General features: G+C 54.8%; 3 protein-coding genes, 1 long non-coding RNA gene and 1 gene segment (V, D, J or C); 4 read left to right on the top strand and 1 right to left on the bottom strand.

Moving 5' to 3' along the window:
- The window catches only part of LOC149521036 (Fc receptor-like protein 5), a 238,989-nt gene extending 230,712 nt beyond the window's left edge, over nt 1–8,277 (top strand). The window contains exons 6-9 of the mRNA XM_089774121.1: nt 4,847–5,176; nt 5,643–5,750; nt 7,270–7,391; nt 8,131–8,277. Of these exons, the coding sequence (XP_089630247.1) occupies nt 4,847–5,176; nt 5,643–5,750; nt 7,270–7,391; nt 8,131–8,277 (707 nt within the window). The remainder of the gene's footprint in view (nt 1–4,846; nt 5,177–5,642; nt 5,751–7,269; nt 7,392–8,130) is intronic.
- The window catches only part of LOC149521034 (leukocyte immunoglobulin-like receptor subfamily A member 3), a 1,043,054-nt gene that overhangs the window by 1,005,414 nt on the left and 13,318 nt on the right, over nt 1–24,322 (bottom strand). The window lies entirely within an intron of this gene.
- On the top strand, nt 1,893–9,064 carry LOC142821357 (uncharacterized). Its single transcript, XM_075912253.2, has 5 exons — nt 1,893–2,026; nt 4,847–5,176; nt 5,643–5,750; nt 7,270–7,391; nt 8,128–9,064. The coding sequence occupies exons 2-5, from the start codon at nt 5,020–5,022 to the stop codon at nt 8,275–8,277; spliced, it is 537 nt and encodes a 178-aa protein (XP_075768368.2). The 5' UTR covers nt 1,893–2,026; nt 4,847–5,019; the 3' UTR covers nt 8,278–9,064.
- LOC149521035 (uncharacterized) lies at nt 15,112–15,420 on the top strand. The gene is made up of 2 exons (XR_016348106.1): nt 15,112–15,228; nt 15,315–15,420. It is a non-coding gene; the product is annotated as an uncharacterized LOC149521035 (long non-coding RNA).
- LOC112546466 (Ig heavy chain V region 3-like) lies at nt 19,974–21,121 on the top strand. The segment is given in 2 exon segments: nt 19,974–20,234; nt 20,330–21,121. Coding segments are annotated over 2 exon segments (540 nt in total).

The raw sequence follows: 24,322 nt of genomic DNA, 5'->3' as shown, positions 1-24,322 counted from the left end.
CTGTCGAGGCTCCCCTACACAGAGGTAGCTTGGACAGCACCACGCTGGGGGCATGTAGGGAGAGCCAGGGATCAGCAGTACCTTGGACAGCACCGTGATAGGGGAGGCAGGGGGAGCCAGGGATAAGCAGTACCTTGGACAGCACCGTGATAGGGGAGGCAGGGGGAGCCAGGGATAAGCAGTACCTTGGACAGCACCGTGATAGGGGAGGCAGGGGGAGCCAGGGCAGCTCTGGCCGGACTCACTCCCAAGCTGGCAGCCCAGTAACATGGGCCTGAGGAGATATCACTGCTGCCTGGGGGCATCTAGGGCAGGAATGGGCAGCGGGTCCACCCCTCCTCCATTTAACAATGCTGAAACGGGAATGGGCTGGTGTCCAAGGCAAGCCAAAGAAGCTGCCTGAATGTATAGCAGGATTTGAGTAGCTGGGGTGTTTAACTGAAACCCATGTTTCAGACCAGGTCTGTAATATTCATCAGCATCACAGAATCATCAATTCTGAGTCCTGAAGGGCTGAGTGATCATCTGCCCTGACCCCGCAGGGCACAGGGCATAGCCCTGAGTGAATCCTGCTGGGCACGGGGCGCATCTTTCAGAAAACACACCGGCTGCGTCTAGATTGGCATGATTTTCCAGAAATGCTTTTAACAGAAAAGTTTTCTGTTAAAAGCATTTTTGGAACAGAGCGTCTAGATTGGCACAGACACTTTTCCGCAAAAGCACTTTTTGAGGAAAAACATCCATGCCAATCTAGATGCACTTTTGTGCAAAAAAGCCCCAATCACCATTTTTGCGATCAGGGCTTTTTTGTGGAAAACAAATCTCAGCTGTCTACAGTGGCCCTTTGGCACAAGGACTTTTGCCCGAACAGGAGCAGCATAGTATTTCCACAAGAAGCACTGATTTCTTAGAGTAGGAAGTCAGTGCTTTTGTGGAAATTCAAGGGGCCAGTGTAAACAGCTGGCAAGTTTTTCCAGAAAAGCGGCTGATTTTCCGGAAAAACTGGCCAGTCTAGACACAGCCAGTCAGTGCTGGCTGGAAAATCAGCAGTGATGATGCCGCCCCGTGCCCTGCTTTGGGTGCTGGGAGCCAGGATGGAAGCAGCCTGGCCTGATGGCGAGAGCGGGTCCAGACCTGGGAACAAGGGAGGTGCGAGGCAGGCACAGGCTGAGAGTGGAGCAGGAACAGGCTGGATACTGATTGCAGGAGCCTGGCAAGGAACAAGATCCCTCGCAGCAGCAGGACATCACAGCTGCTCAGCCAGGTCCCAGCCAGGTCATTCATTCCCTGGCTTCAGCAGGGTATGCCTGCCAGTCATGTGACCCCAAGCCGCGGGTGTCCTGACTGGCTGTCGTAGGTGCCTGACCTGCCAGGATCACTAAGGGGCTGCTCCATCTGTACCTTTCAGGGGTAAGGAGAGAGCATCAGAGACCCTGGTTCCCTCCTTGCCCTGCGTTCGAATTCTGCCCCTCCCAAGGACCCTCAGCTCCTTATGCTGGGTCCCCAGTCACCTGTCCAGGCCTTAGTGTGTCCACCTTGGCAGCCTCCAAAGATGCAGCTGATAACATTTGGAAGGGGGCCCCAGAGCTGTGCAGAAGCCTGGGAGGAACAAAAGGGAGGCTGGGAGAAGCTCTGGATGGGACTGGCTGGTGCAGGGGGGTTACATGAATGGGGTGCTGCTTGTAAAGAGAGTTCTCTCTTTCCTCTTTCCTCCATCCAGCCCGGCCGTTGGTCCCCAAGCTCACTGTGAGCCCACCACACGGCATCCTCCTACCTGGTGAATCTGTGAAGCTGACGTGCTCAGTTCTCAGAGCTTCCACCCAATCCGGGATCCGGTTTTTTAGGGATGGGCAGATAATTGACTCCAGAAAGCTTCTTGAATCTTGGTTCCATGTCAGCACCTCCCTTCTGCTCTCAAATGTGTCTAAATCAGAAGCCGGAGTGTACAGCTGTGATTACTGGAAGACAGAGTCTGGGCGAGAGATCCCATCGAAAAGGAGTCAACCCATCTCCATCAGAGTGATTGGTAAGCCCCCCTGTTTCCCACAGGACTGTCAAGGGGTGCCGACTCCCCTAAGACATTCAGCCCCCTTTCCGCCCCACTCTCTGCCCGCGCTCTGTTCCTGCAAGTGGGGGAGGGGGAGCTTGTCTATCCTGGCTCCAATGCTCACCCCGAGCCGGGTGTAAGGGGGGCCCGGGCCCACCCTCTCTCCAGGCCGCAGCCCAGGGCCCTAAGGTGGGGGGGAAATATCTGCTCCCCCTCACCTGGCTGATGGGGCTACGTGCCGTAACGCATCAGCCTGCAGGTGATCCTATTTGCACCCACCCTGGGCTGCTTCTTCACCCCCTGCTCACCCGAGGGCCCTGTCCACCTCTTTCCCGAGGTCTGGAGGCCCTTCATCCGCTCCTCCAGTTGGCCTTCCCAGCCCGAGTGCCTCTGCCACTTTTATGCTGCCTTGGGTGCCGCCCCTTCCCCTGCAGGGGTCGTCTGACCTCCACCCTAGTACGCCTGCGTTGGCATTTCCTCTCTGCTCCTTCCCCGCCCCTGCGGGCCCCACCTCCTTTACTTCCTACGGTGCAGGTGCCCATATTCCTCAGGGCCTCACCCGGAGCGTTGGCCTGAGTGCTGGCCGCGTGGTGCACTCCGGCTGCCGCTGCTGCCTTTCCCGTGGCGGGGGAAGCCGGTGTGTCGCTCCCCACCCTCCGCGGGGGAGGGGGACCTGAGGCAGTGTGTGGTTGCATCACCCCATCACAAGGACCAACAAACAACTTCAGGTCTGTCTGCTCCATGCATCAGATGTGACAAAGCCCAGCTTCTCAGGTGCAGGTCAGGGCAATTTCAATCCCGGTCTCTGGTCACTGTCCTTGGCTCCATCTGAAGGTTCGACAGTGCTTTGCTGGAGATAAGGGGCTCCCAGCCAACAGGAACATTTGAAAATTTGGGGACCGTGAATGTTAAACCAACGCAAAATCTCCCCCATCTCTGCTCTCTGTCAAGCCATAGGGGGGTGAGCAGCCCAACAGCAGGGAAATGCAGCAATGCAGCAAGGTGGCACCTCTGTGGTTAGGTCATTCCATTGCCTCCAGCCCTGCCACTTCCTATATGACAATCTTCAGGAGACAGAAATGGCATCTTGCCTGTTCCTTTGTCACCTCCATATGGACATTGAGCAATAATCCCCTGTCTCCTACTGGCCAACGTGCACACAGGGCAGGGCTGAGGTACAGAGGTGCAGGGTCTTTCCCATGGAAAAGTCTCCTTCTAATTCTTGAAATGAGTTTGATCTGGTACCATCTGCCCCTACCCTCTGCCCCTTCTAGAGCTCTTCCATCTGTGACCCTTCTTCTGTATTTAATGCAAAGTCTCTTTCTGTATCTAGTCCTGATCCCAACCCGCATCCCTCTTCCTGAGTTCTGATCTCTCTAGTTACCTCCCTGGAGAGCCTGTTCCCTTCAAACTCTGGGCTGCTCTGTAGGTCACAAAGCCCCAGGATCCCAGTATGACAAAGCAGGTAGATGGAGCAGCTCAGCCAGGGGCTGCTTTCCTCTAACCCTGAATGTGCAAAGCACAAAGGATTCTGGGCCATGCACCTGTCAGTGTTGGAGAGATCCTGGCTATAAAGAGACAGTATCCATCAGTCTGTGCAGGGGGATTGTAGTTGTGTGTCTGTGTGTCAGAGACTTTCTCATGAGTCCCTCCTCCTCTCTGACTCTCCACCAGCTCCCCATTCTCTCACTGGGCCCCCTGAAACCATCAGCATACCAGTGAACCCGGTCATGCTGGGGGTGCTTAGCTCTCTGGGGAAGGAGAGTGTGGGTGACAGGTTCTTCAGTCAGGGAAGGGAACAGATCTTCTGCAGGTCTCTAGCCAGGGTGTCTGGCTTTTCAGCACAATTGACAGTGAACAGCCACTCCTACGCTATCTGCAATGGAGATTGGAGTCTGGGTGACAGACCCTGTCCAAATTGAGCCTTCTTGCCCTGGGGTCAGTGTTGGGGAAGACCCTATTTCCACCTGGGGGTGGTGAGACATGTGGGTATTCACTGAGGAGGCCCCTTCTACATCCCTGCCCAACTACAGCTCCAGCCCCGTCCCAGTGTCTCCTGCCTCTCCTGAGCCACGCCCTCAGCCTTCTCACTATCCCAAACACCCAACAACTGACAACACAACTGCTGTACAGACAATGAGGGGTCCTGTGGCACCTTAAAGTTCAACACATTAATTTGGGCCTCAATGTGCATGTCCTCTTGCCCACAAATCTTATGCCCAGCTACATTTGTGACTCCGTAAGAGGATTCCTTTTGTTTCTGGTGACACAGACCAGTATATCTACCCCTCTGTATCCTCTCTGTACATCAGCACAGCCAAGGAAACCTCTTGCCAATATGGCTGCCTGCTTTCCAACATGGCCGCCCTTCACACAGGAGCACAACAAATGGCCACTCAACATGGCCAAGAACATGGCTGCCTTGTGCCTCCACCCTCTGGGAATGTTGGATCCCAGCAGAGCCACCCAGCCCTAAGTCAGCCTGGCCAGAGGGGCCAGATCGCCACACTCCCATGGCCCTGCCTGTCTGCAGAGGGCTCCATAAATATCATAGGTTCAAGGATTAGCAGAAACCAAGTCACGTTGTGGTAACCCTGTCCACCTGCTGACAAGAAATCCCAGCCCCACATTGTATTTGAAGGGAGCCACCCTCAGTTCCTGGCCTGGATCTTGCTCATTTCTGTGCAGTCCTGAAGTAAACCAGAAGCTCTGGAGAAAGCAGAGGTCAGCTCTGAGTATATTGAAATCTGGGCACCATCTTCACTTCCCCTACTGAACCTCCCTTGTTTATTCCCACAGATTCCCTTCCCCAGCCTTCACTAACCACAAATCCCCCATCTGGAGCCGTGAGAGAAGGTCTCCCCCTGCTCATCACCTGCACAGCCCCCAGGGATGCTGGCGAGCGGAGGTTTCACTTCTACAAGGATGGAATCAAGTATGTTCCTGGGGAAGCTGTGTCTGAGATCAGCACCATGGAGCCCGGCACCAGATCTATGAACATCTCTCTGCTCTGCATCCCATGGGCCAGTCTGAACAACAGCAAGGAATTCGCCTGTGGGTATGAAGAGAATGTGAGTGGGAGGTGGATCCAGTCCCCCAGGATCCAGACAGTGACTGTGACTGAGACAGGTGAGATTTCCCTAATGTCTTAATCTAGCTTCCTGTGTTGCTCCCACTGCAGGACACCCATGTGCTGCTCTGGGAAAAGGAGATTGGATGGAGTGACAGATTTTGCTTGTGACAGAAAAAAAGGGGAAAGGAAACCCCAATGTCCCCCTATGACTTTTCTAGCTATGACACTTCAGTGGCCTAGGATCCAGGCCCCTCACAATGTTGTTAATGGGATTAACCCCTTGGTGCCCATTTTAGAGATGGTGAAATGAGGCAAAGAGGACGCAAGTCCCACAGTCATCTTGTGGTATATCAGGGAGTTAATCCTCCCCCACAGCCAATGTCAAAGACCAGTCCCATAACCACTAGACCTTCCTTCACAGGAAGTTTGTTGCCAGTGCAGATTCCTCTGTGCGCCTCAGACCTTTTATCAAGACTGTCTCGCTGTTCTCATTTGCCCTTCCTTCTCTTTCCTTTGCACCAGGGACATCCTCACCCCAAACCCATGACATTCTGCTGATAACTGGTGGCATCTTGCTTCTCATTGCAGCACTGGCTGCTCTGATCTGCTACTGCCATAGGAAGAAGAGAGGTGAGTGAAAAGGGAGAGAGTCTGGGATCTTTCACCTGCACCTCAGATCTGGTCTAGTCAGAAACTGTTCTGTAGGGATCAGTGTAAAGAGTTTAAAATATTAACAACCACAAAGAATCCTACTATGGTGCAGGTATGGAAACCAAACTGACCCCTATATTTTATGAATGTCTGCCTGTCAGCTTGTGAATCTCCTTTTTCAAGAATGCCTCCTAAATGGTAAGAAGTAAAACCACTAAATTTGATATGCAGCTTCCTCTTATCCTACATCAAGGTTGGGGTTTGGGTGTAGAAGACAAAGGGAAGTGCCAGGAATGGGACTGTTATCCAGAACATGGAAAGCGAGGGAAGAGAGAGAGGAGGGATGTGATACTGAGAGTGGCCACTGGGGGCAGTGAGTCCACAGGTGAGAGCTATATGCAGAGTGGCCACTGGGGCCAGCTGCACTTCCCAGAGAGTGTCCAGTAGGACTGGAGCTCTGCCACTTTGCCTACCACCAGAATGAGTAAGTATCCACCTGCCTCAAAGCCCTTTCCCCCTGGCCCTCTCCCAGTGCTGGGGGAGGGAAGCCTGTGTGCAGGCAGAAGGCCCCTGGCAACTGGGGGTTTGTGTCAGAGAGAGAAGGCTCCTGTTATCCAGTGAGACTGGAGAAGGGGAGCCAGAAGGCCCCTGGTGATGGGGGGGGAGGGGAGAAATCCCTGCCAGATGGGTCACCCTGTCCTGAGCCCATCCTCACCTCCAGTCTTCACTCTTGTACCCCCACACCCCAGTCTCTTTCCCTGCATCCCCACATCCATGCCCTGATTCCTGCAACCACCACACCACCACCAGCTCCCTGCCTGAAGGACCCAGAAAACACCTGGTAAATTATCTTGTCCAAAATATGCAGGGCACGTGAGGCATTTAACTTTGAATGAGAGTAGGAAGACAGAGTTCTAAAAGGACACTGATAGGTTATTAAACATATATTGGTGCAAATTCAGCTTTATCAACATCTGATGTCAAATAACCCACTCAGCTGAAGTTTGATTTCAGACGAATGATTTCAATTGATGTCACCACTAAGGCTTTTGGTTGTGCTTAGGGTGAAGTGAGGGTAAAACAATTCAAAGCTCACAGACGTCTCCATGCCTCGGGGATGCTAAAAATACGTATGAGCAGAGCAGAGCAACTCTGGGCACAAAGTTCTACACTAGACCTGGGAGATCGGCGTAAGGTGCACAACTCCAGCTACGTAAAATATGTGGCTGGAGTTGACTTACCTTAAGCCAAGCAAATGCTCCCATTGGCTTCCCTTAGTCCTTGCGACTGCAAGGAGAATTGGTGTCAACCGGAGCCTCTCTCAGCATTCCGTTTAGTGGATCTTATCTAGACCTGTTAAACTGAATGCTAGAGAATCAATCTCTGGCCTGGCAAGTGGAGAGATGGGCTGAGTTTACTCAAGGGCATGCTCTGTAGCTGGGCATTTCCTCAGGGTTTGTCCCCATCACAGCTCTGCTCTTCCCTGGTTCTGTTTTAGTTCCAAAGACTCTGAAAAGCACTGAAAGGTCTGAGCCTGCAGAACAGACCAGGAACCTGGATCCGGGCCATGATAGCAAAGGATCAAATGCCACGGGTCCTGGAGCAGAGCAGATGGAACAGGTAACATGAATACACTGAGGCTAAGTTAAAGAACCATCAGAATCCAACCTCTTTGAATCTTTTGCCCAGGTCTCAGATATCTATGCCTCTCTAGGGTGTGGCCATCAGAAAACTGTCACTAGGCGACACTGCACAGAGTTTGATGATGCAGAAGGAAGGGCTGGGAATTGTCCATCCCTTTCTCCAAACTGCCACCCAATCACAGAACTGTAGGGCTGAGAAGGGACTTACAAGAGGCCATCAGTTCTGGCCTCCTGTGCTGTGGTAAAATTACTTAAACCTGGACCAGCCTAATGGGTGTTTGTTCTATGACAGAGATTTCCCAACATCTCCTGGTCACCTGTTCCACAGTTTAACTTCCCTTAGAGGTAGAATATTTCTCTTAATACCGAAGCTAAACCTCCCTTGCCACAGATTACACCCAGTAGTCCTTGTCCGAACTTCAGTGGGCATGGGGAACAGTTGGTCACCATCCTCTTTGTAAGGTTGGCTTCATGTTCCCTCTCAGACGTGTTGTCTCTGCTCTGGACCCTCCCAAATTTCTCTACATGTTCCTTAATGTGTGATGCACAGAACTGGATACACACTCCAACTGTGGCCTCACCAGTGCAGCATAGACAGGGACGACTATCTCCCAGGTGTCTTCCTGTTCATACCCTCAAGAATGCCATAGCCTCTTTCTCAGCTGCAGCATCCATGCACCCCTCCTCCTCCTCATTTCTCTTTCCTTTCCCAGCAGGGCTCAGAAGTCACCTACGCACTCTTAGCTCTGTCAGCTTCACAGGCCCACACCACCCAGCCGAAAAACAAAGCCAAGCCTGCTGAACATGAACATGTGCTGTACAGTGAGGTGGTGACAACCCACACCCGGAAAACAGCTAAATAAGAGGGGAATCCCTCTCTGTTCCTCTGCATCTTCTCCTCCCCCTTAACAATTCACATGCTGAACCTGTTACACCCCTGCAGTCCTTGTATGGCATGTACCAAAGGGCTCACCCAAGTTTCTGCTGTCAGAATATTTAGCCAGCCAGCATCTTACCAGAGATCATGGAAAAACTTGTGGCCATGAATATCACTGTGTGGTGTGTCTGGGCTGTGTGCAAAGGGTTACCCATGTAGCTGGAAATACATTCTGACAATATTTGAAAGACTGACCAGAGTTAGACACAGGAGAGTGGGTTTGTGAGTTTATGTGGATCAAGCGACCTGTCAGCTAAGCAACACAGTATGGCTGGTGTGCTGCTGGCACGTTTGATGCCAGCTTTTGCTTCGGCTGCTGGTGTTAGCTAAGCACCAACCTCATAACTGGAGACCAGGCTAAGTCACCTGGGTGTTTTGCTCAATATTGGTATTAAAGTTATAAGAATGTTTCTTAATATAAATATTAAATTTACACAAATGTTTTTAATGTTTAGACTCTACGAAATGCTTATATGTTGTTGTCTGCATTAATCTCACTGATAACGTGCATACACCTTGTTATCAGGTGATATTTAAGTATTTCCTCTCAAACTGAACACCCATACAGTGTGGACAGAAGCATGAACAAGAGTGAAACGTGAGCTTACAATGGGAGAGGTGATTTCTTTCCCAGTGTAAGAAGGCCTCTAGACATCAGACAAACACTTTGTTCTTTGTTCCCCTGATCTATGAACTGGAGATTTGCATGTGAACTGGTCCCATCCTCCTGATCTCTGGGGGAAGGAAATACAAATCCCTGACAAGAACAAACTGGGTGTTGGTTGTTTCAACTCAGAAGGGCCAGAGACTCTGAACTGAAGCAAGAGATCCCCAGGGCTGCTGCCTGAGTCTGCCTAGAACAGGCCAGAGCAAAATATGGCCTGCAGGCCAGATCCAGCCCTCCAAGTCACCACATTCAACCTATGTAGGCAGTGGGGAGCACCAGGCAGACTCCTTTGCTTGCCCCACAGCCCCACACTCAGAAATGTGCCTACCAGGTTCCATGTTTATTCTAAAACTGGAAGTGGGGGGCAGTTCAGGAGCTGCCCTCCCAACACAATCCCATTGGCCAGTTTCTGGCCAGCAACCAGCCAATGAGAGCTGCATGTTTGAATAACAGGCAACCAGGAAAAACCACACCTCCTGTCCTCAACTCAGTTATTCAATAAAGGACATGGCCAGGCAGAGGCTGATTGGGAAATGTTTTAAGTTCTGCAAGTGTAACCTAGCTCTGAAGCATAGAATAGTAGCCTCTACCCTCTAAGCTAAAAGCCAGCTGGCTCCCAGCCCAGGCTGTAGAGGTATTTTGATCTTAGCTGTTGCTGTGGTCTAGGTGCCACTGCATTGGTCAGTGAACCACACTAGGGCTATGTCTACACTGGCACGATCTTGCGCTAGAAGTTATGCAAATGAGGCTAAGTGTGGAATATCACCGAGCCTCATTTGCATATCTAATGAGCCACCATTTTTGCGGAGGAGGCTCTTGCACCAGAAGGAGTGTCTGCACTGCCCCTTCTTGTGCAAGAAAAACCCTCTATATAGACATAGCCCTAGTGTGGATTACACAGGCCTTAGCTAGGCAGACTGGTTTGGCTTCTGGATGGTAAGTCTCCTGGCCACCACCTGCTTCTGGAACCCCAGCCTTTCCCTGCCCCAACCTTCTGCTACCCCCACCCCTGCTGAACTCAACATACCCAAACCCTCTGGCCCCCTGTTACCACCTTCCAGATCTGCTCCAGATCACAATGTCTCCTACTATAGGTCACATTCCAAATCCCTGCACTCCAGTCCCCTGCCCTAGATCAAAACGCATCCTTCATCCAAACTCCTCCCAAACTCCAGTCTTCCTCCTGCACCCCAATCCCTTTCCCCAAGGTGCCCTTTACACCCAACCTGCATCCCAGACCCCACATCGCCTCCATTAATATCATGAAAGAGTGTGGCCCTCAACCACTTTACAAAATCTAGGAATGGTCCCCATCAAAAAATATTGCCCACCCCTGCTCTAAAGCTGTTGATACACAAATCTAAGGTAAACTTCTTAAAAGCATCTAATACCATAAATCCCATTTTCAACAATGACAAAGAACATTTTGGAACCACTAAGTGACTCAGGAAGTTATGCCCCATGTTTCAAGAGTGATTTTACAGTTTAGGACCTTAAATACTTTTGACTTTATATACGATTTAGGGAAACCTTCTCCAGATCACCTCTGTGACTCAGTGCTCAATGTGGAAGCAGGTAACTGGAAAAAATGGCCTGTGGGGGCTAAGGCTGAGGTAGGTGTGGGCCAATACCAGCCTCTGGGCCTCACATGGTGCACCTGGGTTAACCCTGGTTGGGCCCCCACACTGCTGGGCTATATTTACCTGCACCTCTGCAGGTACTGAGGAATCCAAGTTCCCATTGGCTGGTCATTGCTCTGATCCTTGTGTCCCTTTCCCTTCAGTTACACATGTCAGTGAGGGGGTGTGACACTGTGTGATGTAGTGGGGGGTACCTTGCTGGTTGCTATGCTGGGCAGTGAGTTGGGAGTGACCTCCACTGGCTGCTGTCTGCAGCAGGCCCCAGCAGGGCAGGGGAAGAGTCATTTTTCAAGGGGGCTTCGAACCTGTCTGATGAGTTATCTCCCAGGGAGCAGAACAATGGGAAGAAAGGGAGTGGAGCCCTGGCTGGGGGCAGGGCTGGAAGTGAAGTATTTAGGTTTCTGGCGGGAATCATGGAGGAAGCAGCCTAGGCAACTGTGATGGCGCGTTGGGGGTCCCCTGTCTCCTGCACCCCGAAATGGCACAAACAGACTGCACCAGCCGGTGGAATAGAGGAAGTTTATTGCCTCTCCAGGATACCACACAGCACAGATGTAATCTGGTCACAGAGCTGGGCTAGGATGCCTCAGGCCCCCTTGAGATGGGGGGAGACTGGGCCCCTAAACTCCAGCCCCTTTCCCTAGGCTGTCTCCTCCATGCTCCCAGACAGCAACTAACTCCCACTCTTCCAGCCCTGCCCCCCAGCCAGGGCAGCATTCCCCCTTCCTTCGTTCCTCTCCATGGGAGTGTCTGGTTCAACAGGTGTGGCGTCACCTTTGCATAGTGAGGTTTTCCCTGCTGGGTCTTGCTCCAGACAGCAGAGGTCACCACAGCCCAGCAAGTACCCCCACTACGTCACAGCAACCGGCTGGGATTTAGGGGCCCAGGCTCCGCAATCTCAAGGGGGGCTGAGGCATCCTAGGCCTATCCTGTAACCAGATTACATCTGTGCTGTATCCTGGAGAAGTAATAAACTCCCTCTATTCTACTGGCTGGTGGAGTCTGTCCCTGCCATTAAGGGGGTGCAGGAGACGGGAAAACCCCAACACGCCCTCTCCACTCACACAATCCGCTTTCCACCTCCCCTCGCTGCCCCCCATGGCCACTCGCCTCACAGAGACTCCGACATTGTCTCCTGGTTCTGAGCCCCCCGCCCCGCCCTGCTGCACGAGCGCTCGCTGCCCCCAGCGCCCCAGCTCCTAGCTCAGCCCCGGGGTCACTAATGAGCTCCCGGCTGCCAGCTCATCAGGGAGGCTGGGGCAGAGCTGCCCAGGCAGGGCCAGGCAGAGCCCGGTTCCCTCAGCAGCCCGGCCGGCCCGCGGCACCTGCCCGGGTGCCCAATGCGGGAAAGAAGGAACCTGGCGATTGTGACGAGGCCCGGAGATTTCACGCTCCCTGTCTCCCCACTGCGAGCTGTAGAACCGCAGCGCCCCCTAGGGGAGCGTTTCTGAGTCAGCGCCGGCAGGTTTTTGTCCGAGCTCAGCCCGGCTTCCCCGCACTGTGGTGACTGTCTGTCTCGCGCGCAGTGATACCGGCCAGTGTCTTCCGGCTCCAGGCCGGTCATTGGCAGGTACAGCAGGCTCGCGGAAGGCTCCCTGGAGGTGGTGAATCGGCCCTTCACTCTGTCCGCGTAAATAGCTCTGTCCCATCTATCCCAGTAGAGGTGCGCCACCCACTCCAGCCCCTTCCCGGGAGCCTGCCGCATCCAGCTCATTCCAGAGGACCCGAAGTTGAACCCGGAGGCTTTGCAGAAGAGGCGCAGAAAGTCTCCGGCCTTTTTCTCAGCCCCTCCGAATTCCACCAGCTCTTGGGACCGGGCACCTGGGAGTTAAAACGCATTTAAAAATGTCATTGAGAGCAATGACACAATAAACCCCCCTTCCCAATCCCCCCCCCCCCACACACACACACACGTAGACAGTGCATTTAAAAGATGCAGATACCTTTCAAAGCGCCTGGAATAAACACCAAACAGAGCCAAAGTCCCATTGTCCCTGGTGCGGGCGGGCAATGTTCTCCGGGGACTGGCTGGTCACTGTGCAGACACAGAGGGCTGCGGATTCTCCCTGCAGCTGCAGTCTGGGCAAGCAGAGGGAGAAATTTAAATCAGATCCCTTCTCCCCATTTGCATGGTCCGCCTGTTATAAAGGGATGAAGTGACCGCATGTCCCTGAGGCGCCCATGGCCCAAGGGAGCGGGTGTTGGGGGCTCATTCCGAGAAACTGTCTCCCACTGTTCTCCGTGGCCTTGGGGTCAGAGGGCTGGAGGCAGGAGCCTTTGGCAGGGGAAGGGGGAGGGGAATATGTGTGACTCTGTGCCCGCCCCCATCCCCAGAGGACGCTAAAGTAGGACTGTGGACAATGGGAGCCCTTACACTTTGCAATGAGCCGGGCCCGATTTGGAGGGACAGTCATAGAAGGCTGATGGGTCATTGACAGCCTGAGGCCTTGCTCTTGAGCCAGGGCCTTTGGCTGAGCAACAGGGGCAGCCAGAAGCCAGGTCATTTCCTCAAGTCCAAACACAGTCCCAGAGAAATAAGGTAATTCGATGCTGGGGAAAAGGGGATCCCAGCTGTTGCCTCCACAAGAAGGGGAGAGCTGAGAAGATTTAAAGTAAACGGAGGCTGCTCCCTTTCTGTCTGGCAAGAGCTCACATGTCAACACGTGTGCGTGTGAAACCCTCATTTCTTTATTGGTTTCTTTTTCTCTGTGGTCCCCTCTTCTCTACTATGTATCTGTGTGGCCTTGGGTTCAAATCCCGCTCCGGCACCGCCTTTGCTTCCTGTGTGGAGAGGTCACCTCATTTCCATGTCCCCCTCTCACTGCAAGAACACGTGCTTAGGAATCTGCAGTTCAGGGCATCTGGCTAGGTAGTTCTGGCTGGTTCCCCAGGAGTGATTCTGCCTTGCCAGGGGTTTGGCAGGTTCCGGGGGAGGGAGAAGTGCAGCAAACACGGATCCTCCCGAGTGTGGGGCTCTTAGTCTCAGGGACTGGGCTTGAGCTCAGGTGGGAACCTTGGTCGCTTCCTTAGGGCAGGGAATTACCAACAGAGTAGCCGGGCTGGGAGGCCGCTAAAGCCAAGAGCCCCGCTCCAGTCTGTCCGCAGCCAGTCAGGAGAGATCAAAAGGCTCCCAGTTTGTACCTTAGAAAATCTATCGGGTCCAAGGGTTCCCCCTGCAACGGCCTCTTGCGGCTCAAGAGTGAGGGGCACAATGGAGTTAGGGGAACAGCTGGGAAGCATCCCGGTCTGGGTGAGCGGCCAGACACGGGTCAGCGGCCTCCGCCACTCACCGCATCAAACTCACTGAGCGCAGTAGGAAAGGGATCGGGGGAAGTTAGAGCCCGCTGCTACTGTGTGAGAGACGGGGAGGGATACATTCAGGGGAATGCTGCAGGTGGTGCCAGCAGGGGGCGCGCTCAGGCAGCTAGCCACTAGCAGAAGAGGCAGCCTGTGTGTGATAGAGGGGTTAGGGTGCGGGGGTGAGTTAGAGGTTTGTGTCACCCCACCCCACGTGCACCTTAAAGTAGGGTTCCTCAACCGGGAGAGATTTCAGTTCTTTCAGACAGCGGTGCCCCAAATCCTGACACCAGCTGCGAGCCTGAAAATTGATCCCTGGCTGAATTCCCAGCGGCCCCCAGCTTGAAGCCCCGAACCCGCTGCAACCCCCTGAGTTTCCAGCACCTCTCCAGGCTGTAGCCGTGATCCATCCACAGCGCCCCTGAAGTCCTAGCATCCCTTATCTGTGGTGGTACCCTGAATCGCCAGAACACATACATCCTGCTGAAGGTCCCCTGGTCCCCCCACCCCCTCCAAGCCATGAACGCTGCGGCCCAAGCTGGGAGTGGCAGGGCTGAGTCCTGAGTACCCGGTACTCCCTGTAGGAGAGAAGCCTCCAGAGCCCATGGGCAGAGTTGCGGGGCTGTCTAGCAAGTGCAGCGCAGTCCCCGGGAGAGCCCCACAGCTCTTCAGCTCCCTGCCCCGGGGCAGGTCAGAGGCAGGTGCACAAGCCACGGGAATCAGTCCCCCGTATCTAGTAAAATCTCCTGTAGGGAAAGTGCCGCGTGTTTATCGGTAGGTGGCGCTGTTGCTCCAAAGGGACGGACCAGCCCAGAGAGGAACCCCCTGCCCGTACATAGATCGATGCTCTCCCAAAAGGGCTTTGGGAGCCAGGCCATTGGCTCCCATGACACATGACAATGGCCAGTCTCTCAATCCCTGTGTGAGGAAACACAGCCACTGGCGGGTTCATCCCCCCCGGGTTCCGAAAGTGTCAGGAGGGTCCCAGCGCCCTGTGACCGGCGCTACACAGACACCTGGGCCGGGTCGGTCTGACTCCTGCATCCGGAGCCCTAGGGCGAGACAAGCTCATCCTTGGCAGGAGCAGGGCGGGGCTCTTATAAGCAGCGCGTTATGCAAATGAGGGAGTCAGCGTCCTGTTTAAATCTGCCCCTCGCTCTGCCCAGGCTGCACCCGCAGGGACAATTCGAAGTGCCCGGAGAACTTTCCGCTCCAGCGCCAGGAAACATGAAATTTTTGCTCCTTCTCTGTGTCGCTGTAGCGGCTTGGGAAGGTATCTTCTTCCTCTGACTGACGGCAGAAGAATATTAAATTCCCCTCGCGTGGATACCAATATTGATAACTTGTCTGTGTTCCCAGGTGCCCGGTCCCAGATCACCTTGGTGGAGTCCGGAGGGGATGTGAAGAAGCCCGGAGACTCTCTGCGCCTCTCCTGCAAAGCCTCCGGCTTCACCATCAGCAGCTACTGGATGGGCTGGGTCCGGCAGGCTCCCGGGAAGGGGCTGGATTGGGTCGCCTATATTTACAGCTCGAACATATACTACAGCGACGCGGTCAAAGGGCGATTCACCGTCTCCACAGATAACTCCAACAACCTGCTGCACCTGCAAATGACCGGCCTGAAGCCCGAGGACACCGCCCGCTATTACTGTGCGAGACACAGCGAGGGGAATCCCGACAGGCTGATACAAAAACTCCAGCGGCAGAATCGCTCCCCTGCGCCGCGCGGGGGCAGCACTTCCACAGGGAATCCCGCGCCAGGCGCAGCAACGGGGTCTATGGCCGCAGTGTAAACAGAATCCCTCTCACTAGGCCCCAGGTCTCTACATCCATGATCCATCCATGACCCTGTGTCCATGAACCCCGGGGCTTCCCGACTATTCACGTTTCGGTGCGGCCAGGCTCAGACACGGAGGTAAAAACGCGCAGCTCAGAAGAGCCAGACGTGCGGATCGGTTGCTCGAGGTGCAGTAACTAGACTCTGGATTTCCCAAAGTGCCTCCTAGCGGGGACCCGACATCCCCACGTCCGCCTCAGCTGCAGGGTGAGGGGAGAAACAGGAAAAGCAATGGAGCCGCCCGGGCCGCTGGAGGTTAAACACTTTCTAGCTGGGCACCGGGCACTGACGCTCTGGACCATCCTTCAAAACTCCCCCAGCCCTGGTGTCACTGTGAGTCTAACCGCGCGTCAGGTTCCCAACTCCTGGTGCCGCCCTACGAACACAGATGCTCACCTGATACCCCCACAGGTATTCCGCCCCCCCCCGGCAACACATCAGTGGGCCCTGGGGGAAGCCACAAGCTTCTCCTCCCCCTACCCAGAGAAACCCCGAGCGTCACCCCTCTGTGAGAGGAGACTCTGGTGTCTGGTCGCTCACAGCCCCACCCCCACCTGCCTGAGGTGCCCGTCCCACCCTCCTTCTCTTCTCTGCCCCCTCCCCCACCCCAGCAACCCTGTGACCAGCTCGGCTCCTTCCCCTGTCTGGCTCCAGCTATAGAGCCCCGCTCTACCCCCAGGGGTTCTGGGCCCAACTCGGCTCCTTTCTCCCAGTGTCCCTGCCTTCCCCTACCTTTAGCCCGCCGCTCTTTTCTCTTCCCTGCCTGGTTCCTCCGCCCCCTCTGCCAGAGCTCCCTGCAGTCCAGTGCCCGGCTTTACCCCCCACAGATCGGCTCCCCCCCCCCCGGTTCTGCCTTCCCAGCGTGCATGGGGGCTGCTCTCCCCACTCGCCCTCTGGCCGCTCAGGGCCCTTCCTGCCCCGGCACTGACCAGCGGGTGCACCTGAGCCAGGCAGAGCCGCTCTGCAGCCTGCGGCGGGCGCTGGGACTCGGCAGGGGGCGCCTAGGAGCCGGCAGCCTCCCCCGGGCCGTATGAAAGAGCCCTGGTCTCACAGTCTCGCTACTGCGGCACCGTCCAGACGACCCGGGACCCTTTGCATCGTCCAGGACTTTCGAAGCCAGGATCGAATTGACCGTCCGCGGGATCCAGGAGCCTCTTTGAACCCCCAGGCCTGGAGCTACAATTCCCACCGAATCTGCACAGAGGAGAAATGTTCCCACCTACGTGTGCGCTGCGCTGAGCGCCCGGCCTGTCTGGGGTGTACAGGGGAGACGTGACCCCGAGGGGGCATCGCCCCGTACTGAGCGCTCAGCCCCGGCCTCTCTCATCCCCTCCCTGCGGCAGCCGCATGCAGATTCCTGCCTGGAGGTTCCTGGTTAAGTACCAGACCCCGGTTCTAGGAGCCTCAGTCTCCGCCCAGACACAGCCCGGCCCGGCCCTGCCTGCTGGAGAGAGTCTCTCAATGGGAAATGAAAAAGGATTTTCTGCTGCTTCTCCTTTCCTTGCTCTCTGTCCTCAGCTGGGAGTGTCGGCGGGCAGCGGGGGAGTCAGGGACACACAGAGACGTTCGGTGGCTAAATCTTTTGTCGCTTTGTTTCACCTTCCCCAGGAGCTCTCGCTCAGGTGCGGTTGGTCCAGTCTGGCCCTGGCGTGGTGAAGTCCGGAGAGACCCTCACCCTGAGCTGCGCCGTGTCCGGGTGTGACAGCGCGTTGGGGTTCCCCCGTCTCCTGCACCCCGAAATGGCACAAACAGACTCCACCAGCCAGTAGAATTGAGGGTGGTTTATTGCTCCTCCAGGATACAGCACAACACAGATGTAATCTGGTTACAGGAACTGGGGGCTAAGAGGCCTCAGGGCCCCCCTCCCCAGTTCCTTCTCCCCTGCTTTCCAGCCAGGAACTAACTCTCTCTCTCTTCCAGCCCTGCCCCCCAGCCAGGGGCAGCATCCCACCTTCCTTTGTTCCTCTCCCTTGGGGGTGGCTGGTCAAACCGGTTGAGAGCCCCTCTTTGCATAATGACATGAGTACCCATGGCAGTACCCATGGCAGCCAGTGGGGGTTAGCAAGTTCCCCCCCACTACGTCACACCGGGTTCTCCATCAGTGCTGGATATGCCACTGGCACTGGATCCGGAAACTCCCTGGGACAGGGCTGGAGCGGGTGCGTCCATATGACAGGAGCACAAGCAACGCCCAGTCTCTCCAGGGCCGGGTCACCATCTCTGAGAACACAGCCAGGAACCAGGTCTTGCTGCAGCTCCGCTCACTGACAGCTGCAGACACCGCCCCCTATTACTGTGCCAAAGAGTCCCACAGTGACTCGGAGCAACGCAGGGCCTGGCCTGAAAAGGGGAAACGGTTCCCATGCAGACATGCGAGGCACTGAATGTCTCAGGGGCTTTGCGGGCAGTGACACGGGGCAGAGCCGAAGCACCCACAGGAGGGGGATTTCCCAGCGCCAGGAGGGGGATTTCCCAGAGACTACTAAGGCTGCGGATCTTTGAGGGGATTCCCATTCTCCTCCCCTGTCGGGGAGGTCGCGTCCCAGTGTCAGCCGATGGTCAGGGCAGTGTGTGCGTGTGTGTTACACCCAAGTCTTCAACTGCTGAGACACAAAGGCTATGCTGATTGCCTTAATCGCTCTCTCTCTCCTCATATCTATGTTTTCAGCTTCTCAGGATCAGATGAGCCAGCATAGACTATGCTGATTTTACTGCTCCTTCTCTGCCCTGTATGCTTCAGGAACCTCAGAGAGGCAAATAAGATGGATGAGATGGGGGGGGGGGGTCTGTCTGGCTACACCCAGGCTGGGATCCCCTTGTGCAGACTCAGCTCACACCCTGGCCCCTTTCCCATTCATTCTGGGAAACCCATGTGAAAATCCCCGCCCGACGGGTTCCCCTTTTAATACCAGACCCTGGTTGTAGGAGCCTCAGTTTCCCCCCTGGCACAGACCTGCCCGGGCCTGGCTGCTGGGCACAGTTTGCACCTTCACTGAAGATGAACCTGCTGCTGATTTTCCTCTTGGTGCTGGAGGCCCCTTCAGTACGTGGCTATTGGGGATGTGACTGGAGGGATCCCTGCTGCACTGCCTGTAGAAGAGGAGATGTCCCAGGTAGCCTAAGGGCATGAGGTGCTCCTATCCCAATGCAATTCAGTGGCAGTTGGGTGCCTCAGTCCCTTTGGCCCGTTTTAGGGTGTGTCATTTTCACATGTTCCCTGCTCCCAGGGGACAGGGCCTGGCTCCCTCCGTCATTTCCGTGTTTCCTCCCAGGTGCCCTCTCCCACGTGCAACTGCGGGAAACGGGCCCGGGAGGGGCGAAGCCCGGGGAGTCCCTGACACTCACTTGCATCATCTCCGGAGACTCGGTTCCACGCCAGCGCCGCCTGGGACTGGGTCCGGCAGCCCGCGGGGAAGGGGCTGGAACGGGCGGGGCGCACGTGCTACAGGTCGGAGTCACGGTCTCTGCAGACACCGCCAGGAACCAGGTCTCGCTGCAGTTCCGCGCGCTGACAGCTGCAAACAGCGCCCCCTAGTGCTGCGCCGGAGACACAGTGACAGGGCAGAGCCGCGCCTGCGCTAACAGGGGGAAGGGGGTTTTCCACAGTGAGGAGACACTCGGGACTGGGTCATTGGTCACACGCGGGGGGCTCTGGCTGTGACCCTTCGGTGCCTTTTCCCGGGGTTGTTGTTCACAAAGCTCCCGTGTCTCTGCCTGGCTCAGGGCCCAGCCGGCCTGACATGCCCATGAGAATGGCCCGACGCGGAGACCCGTGAACGTTCCCGGTCCCCTCCCAGCCAGACAAGGCTCCTCCTCTACGCCCCCTATTGTGACACAAGGAGGTCACGTGTCGCCCCACGGAGGGGGATAGATTCCCCCCTTTGCCTTGTGCAGGCTGGTTCGATCCAAGCATCCCCCCCCCCCCCGCCCTCAGTGGTACGAGGGGTCGGGGTGTCCTTGTGTCGTCTCCAGCGAGTGCGGTTACGCCAGGACTTTGTACCGGGGTGTTCTGGCACCGACGCACCTATGGGAGTTGGGCGCTCGGTGCTTCAGAAAACCCCGCTCTGCACCTGGGCGAAGGCGCCTTAACCCGGGTGACAAAAGGAAGTCTGCGCCAGAGCAGGGAACCGAGCCTGGCCGTGCAGGGTAAAGGTGAGCGCCTTGAGAGATCCTGGCTCGCTCCCTTCTGCATCTCCGAGGAGGTGAATTGGGCTAGTTCAGTGAGGCGGTATTAGGTGTTGCAGGGAGGGGATATGCAAATAAGGGAGTGAGTTTCCTGTTTAAGGCTGCCCCTCTCTTAGACCAGGCTGCACCCGCAAGGACAATCCAAAGCCCGCTGGGTCTGGGGAGTGATCAGCCAGTCCCCTGAGAACTTCCCCCTCCAGCACTAGAGACAATGAGAATTTGGGTCGCAGCTGTTTTCCTTGTAACAGCATTGGAAGGTATTTTTTGTCCCTGATCAAATAACAGAGTCAGAAGCTCAGACAATTATCGGCTGTTGTTTTTTTTTTACCGCTTCTTATCCCTTTATTCGCAGATGCCCAGTCCCAGGTGCAGCTGGTGGAGTCCGGAGGGGATGTGAAGAAGCCCGGAGACTTGCTGCGCCTCTCCTGCAAAGCCTCCGGCTTCACCTTCAGCAGCTACTACATGAACTGGGTCCGTCAGGCTCCCGGGAAGGGGCTGGAGTGGATCGGGGAAATACACCCAAGTTCATCTTCCATCAACTACGCCCAGGCCTTCAAGGGCCGCTTCACCATCTCCAGGGACAATCCCAACAACCTGCTGCACCTGCAAGTGACCGGCCTGAAGCCCGAGGACACCGCCCGCTATTACTGTGCCAGACACACAGTGACACGAACCCTGCGGCTGCTCCTACGCAAACCAGAGCTGCGGAACTTCCCGCGTCTGCCGCACGGGGGCAGCAGAGACACGCGCCAAACAGCCCTGTCTGGAGCGCAGGAGAGCGAAGGGCCCTCAGGATGGAACGCTCTGACGTCACAAATTAACTCTTTCGCTACTTACACATTTTAAGAAGTCGGTTCTTGGACAGAGAAGCATCTCCCATCTCCTCTAATACCTGGAAGAAACTGCTCTTAACACAAAGGAGAGATTTTCCCTCTCTCTTCCAGTTTGAAATTCCTACATCCACCCAATGCCTTGTTAGATACAGAGTTAACCCCTCAGATTATGACACCATGTTACATGCACCTTATAGACAAAGCAAAATAGAGGACTATGTAGCACTTTAAAGACTAACAAGATGGTTTATTAGATGATGAGCTTTCGTGGGCCAGACCCACTTCCTCAGATCAAACAGTGGAAGAAAATAGTCACAACCATATAGACCAACGGATACAATTTTTAAAAATGAACACATATGAAAAGGACAAATCAAATTTCAGAACAGAAGGGGAATGGGGGGGGGGAGGTGAATGTCTGTGGGCTAATGATATTAGAGGTGATAATTAGGGAAGCTATCTTTGTAATGGGTAAGATAACTAGAGCCTTTGTTTAGACTCAGATGTAAAGTGTCAAATTTTAGCATGAATGACAGTTCAGAGGATTCCCTTTCAAGTGCAGATTTAAAAGGTCTTTGTAGCAGGATGCAGGTAGTTAAGTCGTTGAGACAGTCCCCTGGGGATGACACGTCCCCTGTGAGCCAGAGCAGCCCCTGCCGGTCCCTTTGTACCCTCGCTAGGTGCAAGCCACATGCAAATCCCTGCTCCCGGGCTTCCTCTTTAACACCGGCCCCTGGTTCTGGGAGCCTCAATCTCTCCCCAGACACAGCCTTGCCCGCGGGTCGCAGTGTCGCTCTCGATCACACGCAATGAAGTGCCTGGTGCTTTTCCTTGCCCTAGTGGCCGCCCCAGATGGTGAGTGGCTGCTGCAGGGGCCGGGAATCACACAGCGAGGGGGGCTGATCGGATGAATTTCTGCCACATTTTGTTTTGTTTTCTCGTCAGGTGCTTGCTCTCAGGTGCAGCTGATCCCGTCTGGGCCCGGCGCGGTGAAACCCAGAGAGACCCTGACCTTGAGCTGCGCCATCAGTGGTGACTCTGTCACCAGTAATTGGTGGGACTGGATCCGACAGGCTCCAGGGAAAGGGCTGGAGTGGGTAGGAGAGATCGACTGGAGTGACTCTAAGTGGCGCATAAACTATGGCCCGGCTTTCCAGAGCCGCGCAACGCTCAGTGCGGATACCTCCAAGAACCAGTTCTCTCTGCAGCTCTGCTCGCTGACAGCTACAGACACCGCCACCTATTACTGCGCCAGGGCCACAGTGACACAGAGCAACGCAGGGCCCGGCACAAAAAGGGGAAGCGGGTTTCTGAACAGGCAGCCAGCCGGCTCACTCCCTCTGTGCTGTAGGGGATGATGCAGGCAGAGTAGGGCCCCTAGCAGTGTCTCAGTGCAGGTAGTTTTCATACACAGCCACCCTCACCTGAAGCTGAAGGTGGTTTGTTGTAAGCTGGAAAGAAACAGAACAGTGGGAACAGCTGGCAGAGAGGCTGGAATTGTTTTATGCTCACATTTGCTGAGTAGCCGGCAGCCAAGCTCTCAAACGATGCTCTATTCTCGGGGTGGGCAACCTTTTTTGGCTTGGGGCCACTGACCCACAGAAAAATCTGTCAGCGGCCACACACAAGCAAGAAGTAAAAACACAAAAACAAAACCCTTCACTGATGTGACCCCTCTGAGAAAAACACTTCCCACTTTCCCCTCCAAAGGTGGGGGGGGTGGGCGGGAGGGCAGCCAGTAGATTTTGTGTGCTCAAGCCCTGCGGTGGGGCAGTGGGGATCCTGGAGTGCCAGCACTGGCTCCCAGATGCTGGGGGTAAGGAGGGTGGCTGCCTCTGGCCCCTGGGCCTGAGGTTCCCACCCCTGCTCTATTCCTTCCCTCCTTTCCCCCCGCCCATGCAGGCAGGCTAATCACCTCCTTAAATAAGGAGCAGGTAAGCATGAGAGTTTAAGATTATTCTAAAAACCAGAAGGTAGTGAAAGGCCAATAGACTTTGTAGGAAAGAAAAGAAATGCTGCTTTAGCTATGTCTACAGTGGCGTGTTCTTGTGCCAGAAATATGCAAATGAAGCTAAGCATGGAATATTGCTGAGCCTCATGTACATACCTAATGAGCTGCCATTTTTGCAGAAGAGGCTCTTGCGCCGGAAAGAACTGTCTACACTGCCCCTTCTTGCGCTAGAAAAACCCTCTTGTACAATGCCGCTACGCTGGTTATTTTCAGGAGTAACGGCATTGCGCAAGAGGGTTGTTCTTACTCAAGAAGAGGTAGTGTAGACAGCTCCTTCTGGCGCAAGAGCCTCTTCTGCAAAAATGGCAGCTCATTAGGTATGCAAATGAGGCTCGGGATATTCCATGCTTAGCCTCATATTTCTGGCCCAAGAACCCATCAGTGTGGACATAGCCTCTGTGTTTGAACCAGAGACACTTGGCATGTTAGGCAAACATGACAACCATCACAATATAGAAACCAGCTGCTAGTGCATATTGGGACCCTTTCTAAAACTTCCTTAGTAGCAGGGCTCCGCAGGGAGAGCTGTGAATAATGGTGTTCCCCAAGGGCCTGTATTGGACTCAGTGCTATTCAGCATACCCGTGAGTGGTCTGGGGAAGGGGGTAAGCAGTGAGGTGACAGAATTTGAAGATGATACAAAACTACTCACAATAGTTTAATTCCAGGCACACTGCAAAGAGCTACAAATCAGGGGTGGGCAATAATTTTTTACCATGGACCACTTCAGAAATGTTTGAAGTGCCCTTGAGCTGCATGGGAAGGGGTGAGGCCTCAACTAGAAGGGGTGGGGCCAGGATACTTCCCTGTTTCCTCACCCACAGACCATGATTGGCCTGGAGGTGGGGGACCATGTGAACTCTTTGCCCCCCAAGAGGTGCCCATGCCCCTGGCGGTGGAAGGAGACTTCATGTGCTCCCCCTTCTGCCTCCAGGCCAATCAGGGCTTGAGGGCAGGGGAGCGTGTGAAGTCTCCTCCCACCACCTAGGGCATGGGCACCTAGGGCAGAGGTGGGCAATAATTTTTGAGGAGGAGCCACTTCACAAATTTCAGAAGTGTCTGCAGGCCGACCCAGAATGGGCGGGGCCTTGGGCAGAAGGGGCGGTCCATGTGCTGTAAAAAGTTGCCAATATGTTTTTAAACAACAAAGTAATTACATTTTAATAATAATTAACTGCATACAGCATTGTCCAAAGATTATCGTAGAAGGCAACACTTGTCACATTTGTAATAACAACAACACTAAACTTTTAGTTACACCAGTGGTGGTCAGTATCCAACCCGTGGAGCAGACACAGTTCACCAGGATTAGTCCCAGCAGGCCGACTGTGATTCATTTACATGCACCTCCACTGGTACAGCTGCTTGAATCTCCCATTCACCGTGGAGCACCATCTCTAGCCAATGAGCACTGCGTGAATTGGGACACCACCTCCTACAGCTCACAAGGGCTAGGAGTGGTGATCCACAGACAACAGGAGCTTTAAACGGCCATACCTGC

This window comes from Pelodiscus sinensis, chromosome 30, assembly GCF_052426305.1.
Source record: "Pelodiscus sinensis isolate ZL-2025 chromosome 30, ASM5242630v1, whole genome shotgun sequence".
NCBI classification, from domain to species: Eukaryota; Metazoa; Chordata; order Testudines; family Trionychidae; genus Pelodiscus; species Pelodiscus sinensis.
This window is presented reverse-complemented; position numbering and strand designations above follow the sequence as displayed.

Bases quoted from the DNA above. Each gene is read 5' to 3' on its own strand.
- LOC142821357 (XM_075912253.2), top strand. From the start codon at position 5,020: ATGGAGCCCGGCACCAGATCTATGAACATCTCTCTGCTCTGCATCCCA. The intron at 5,751-7,269 runs GTGAGTGAAAAG...GTTCTGTTTTAG, and splicing joins CTGCCATAGGAAGAAGAGAG to TTCCAAAGACTCTGAAAAGC. The intron at 7,392-8,127 runs GTAACATGAATA...TTCCTTTCCCAG, and splicing joins GAGCAGAGCAGATGGAACAG to CAGGGCTCAGAAGTCACCTA.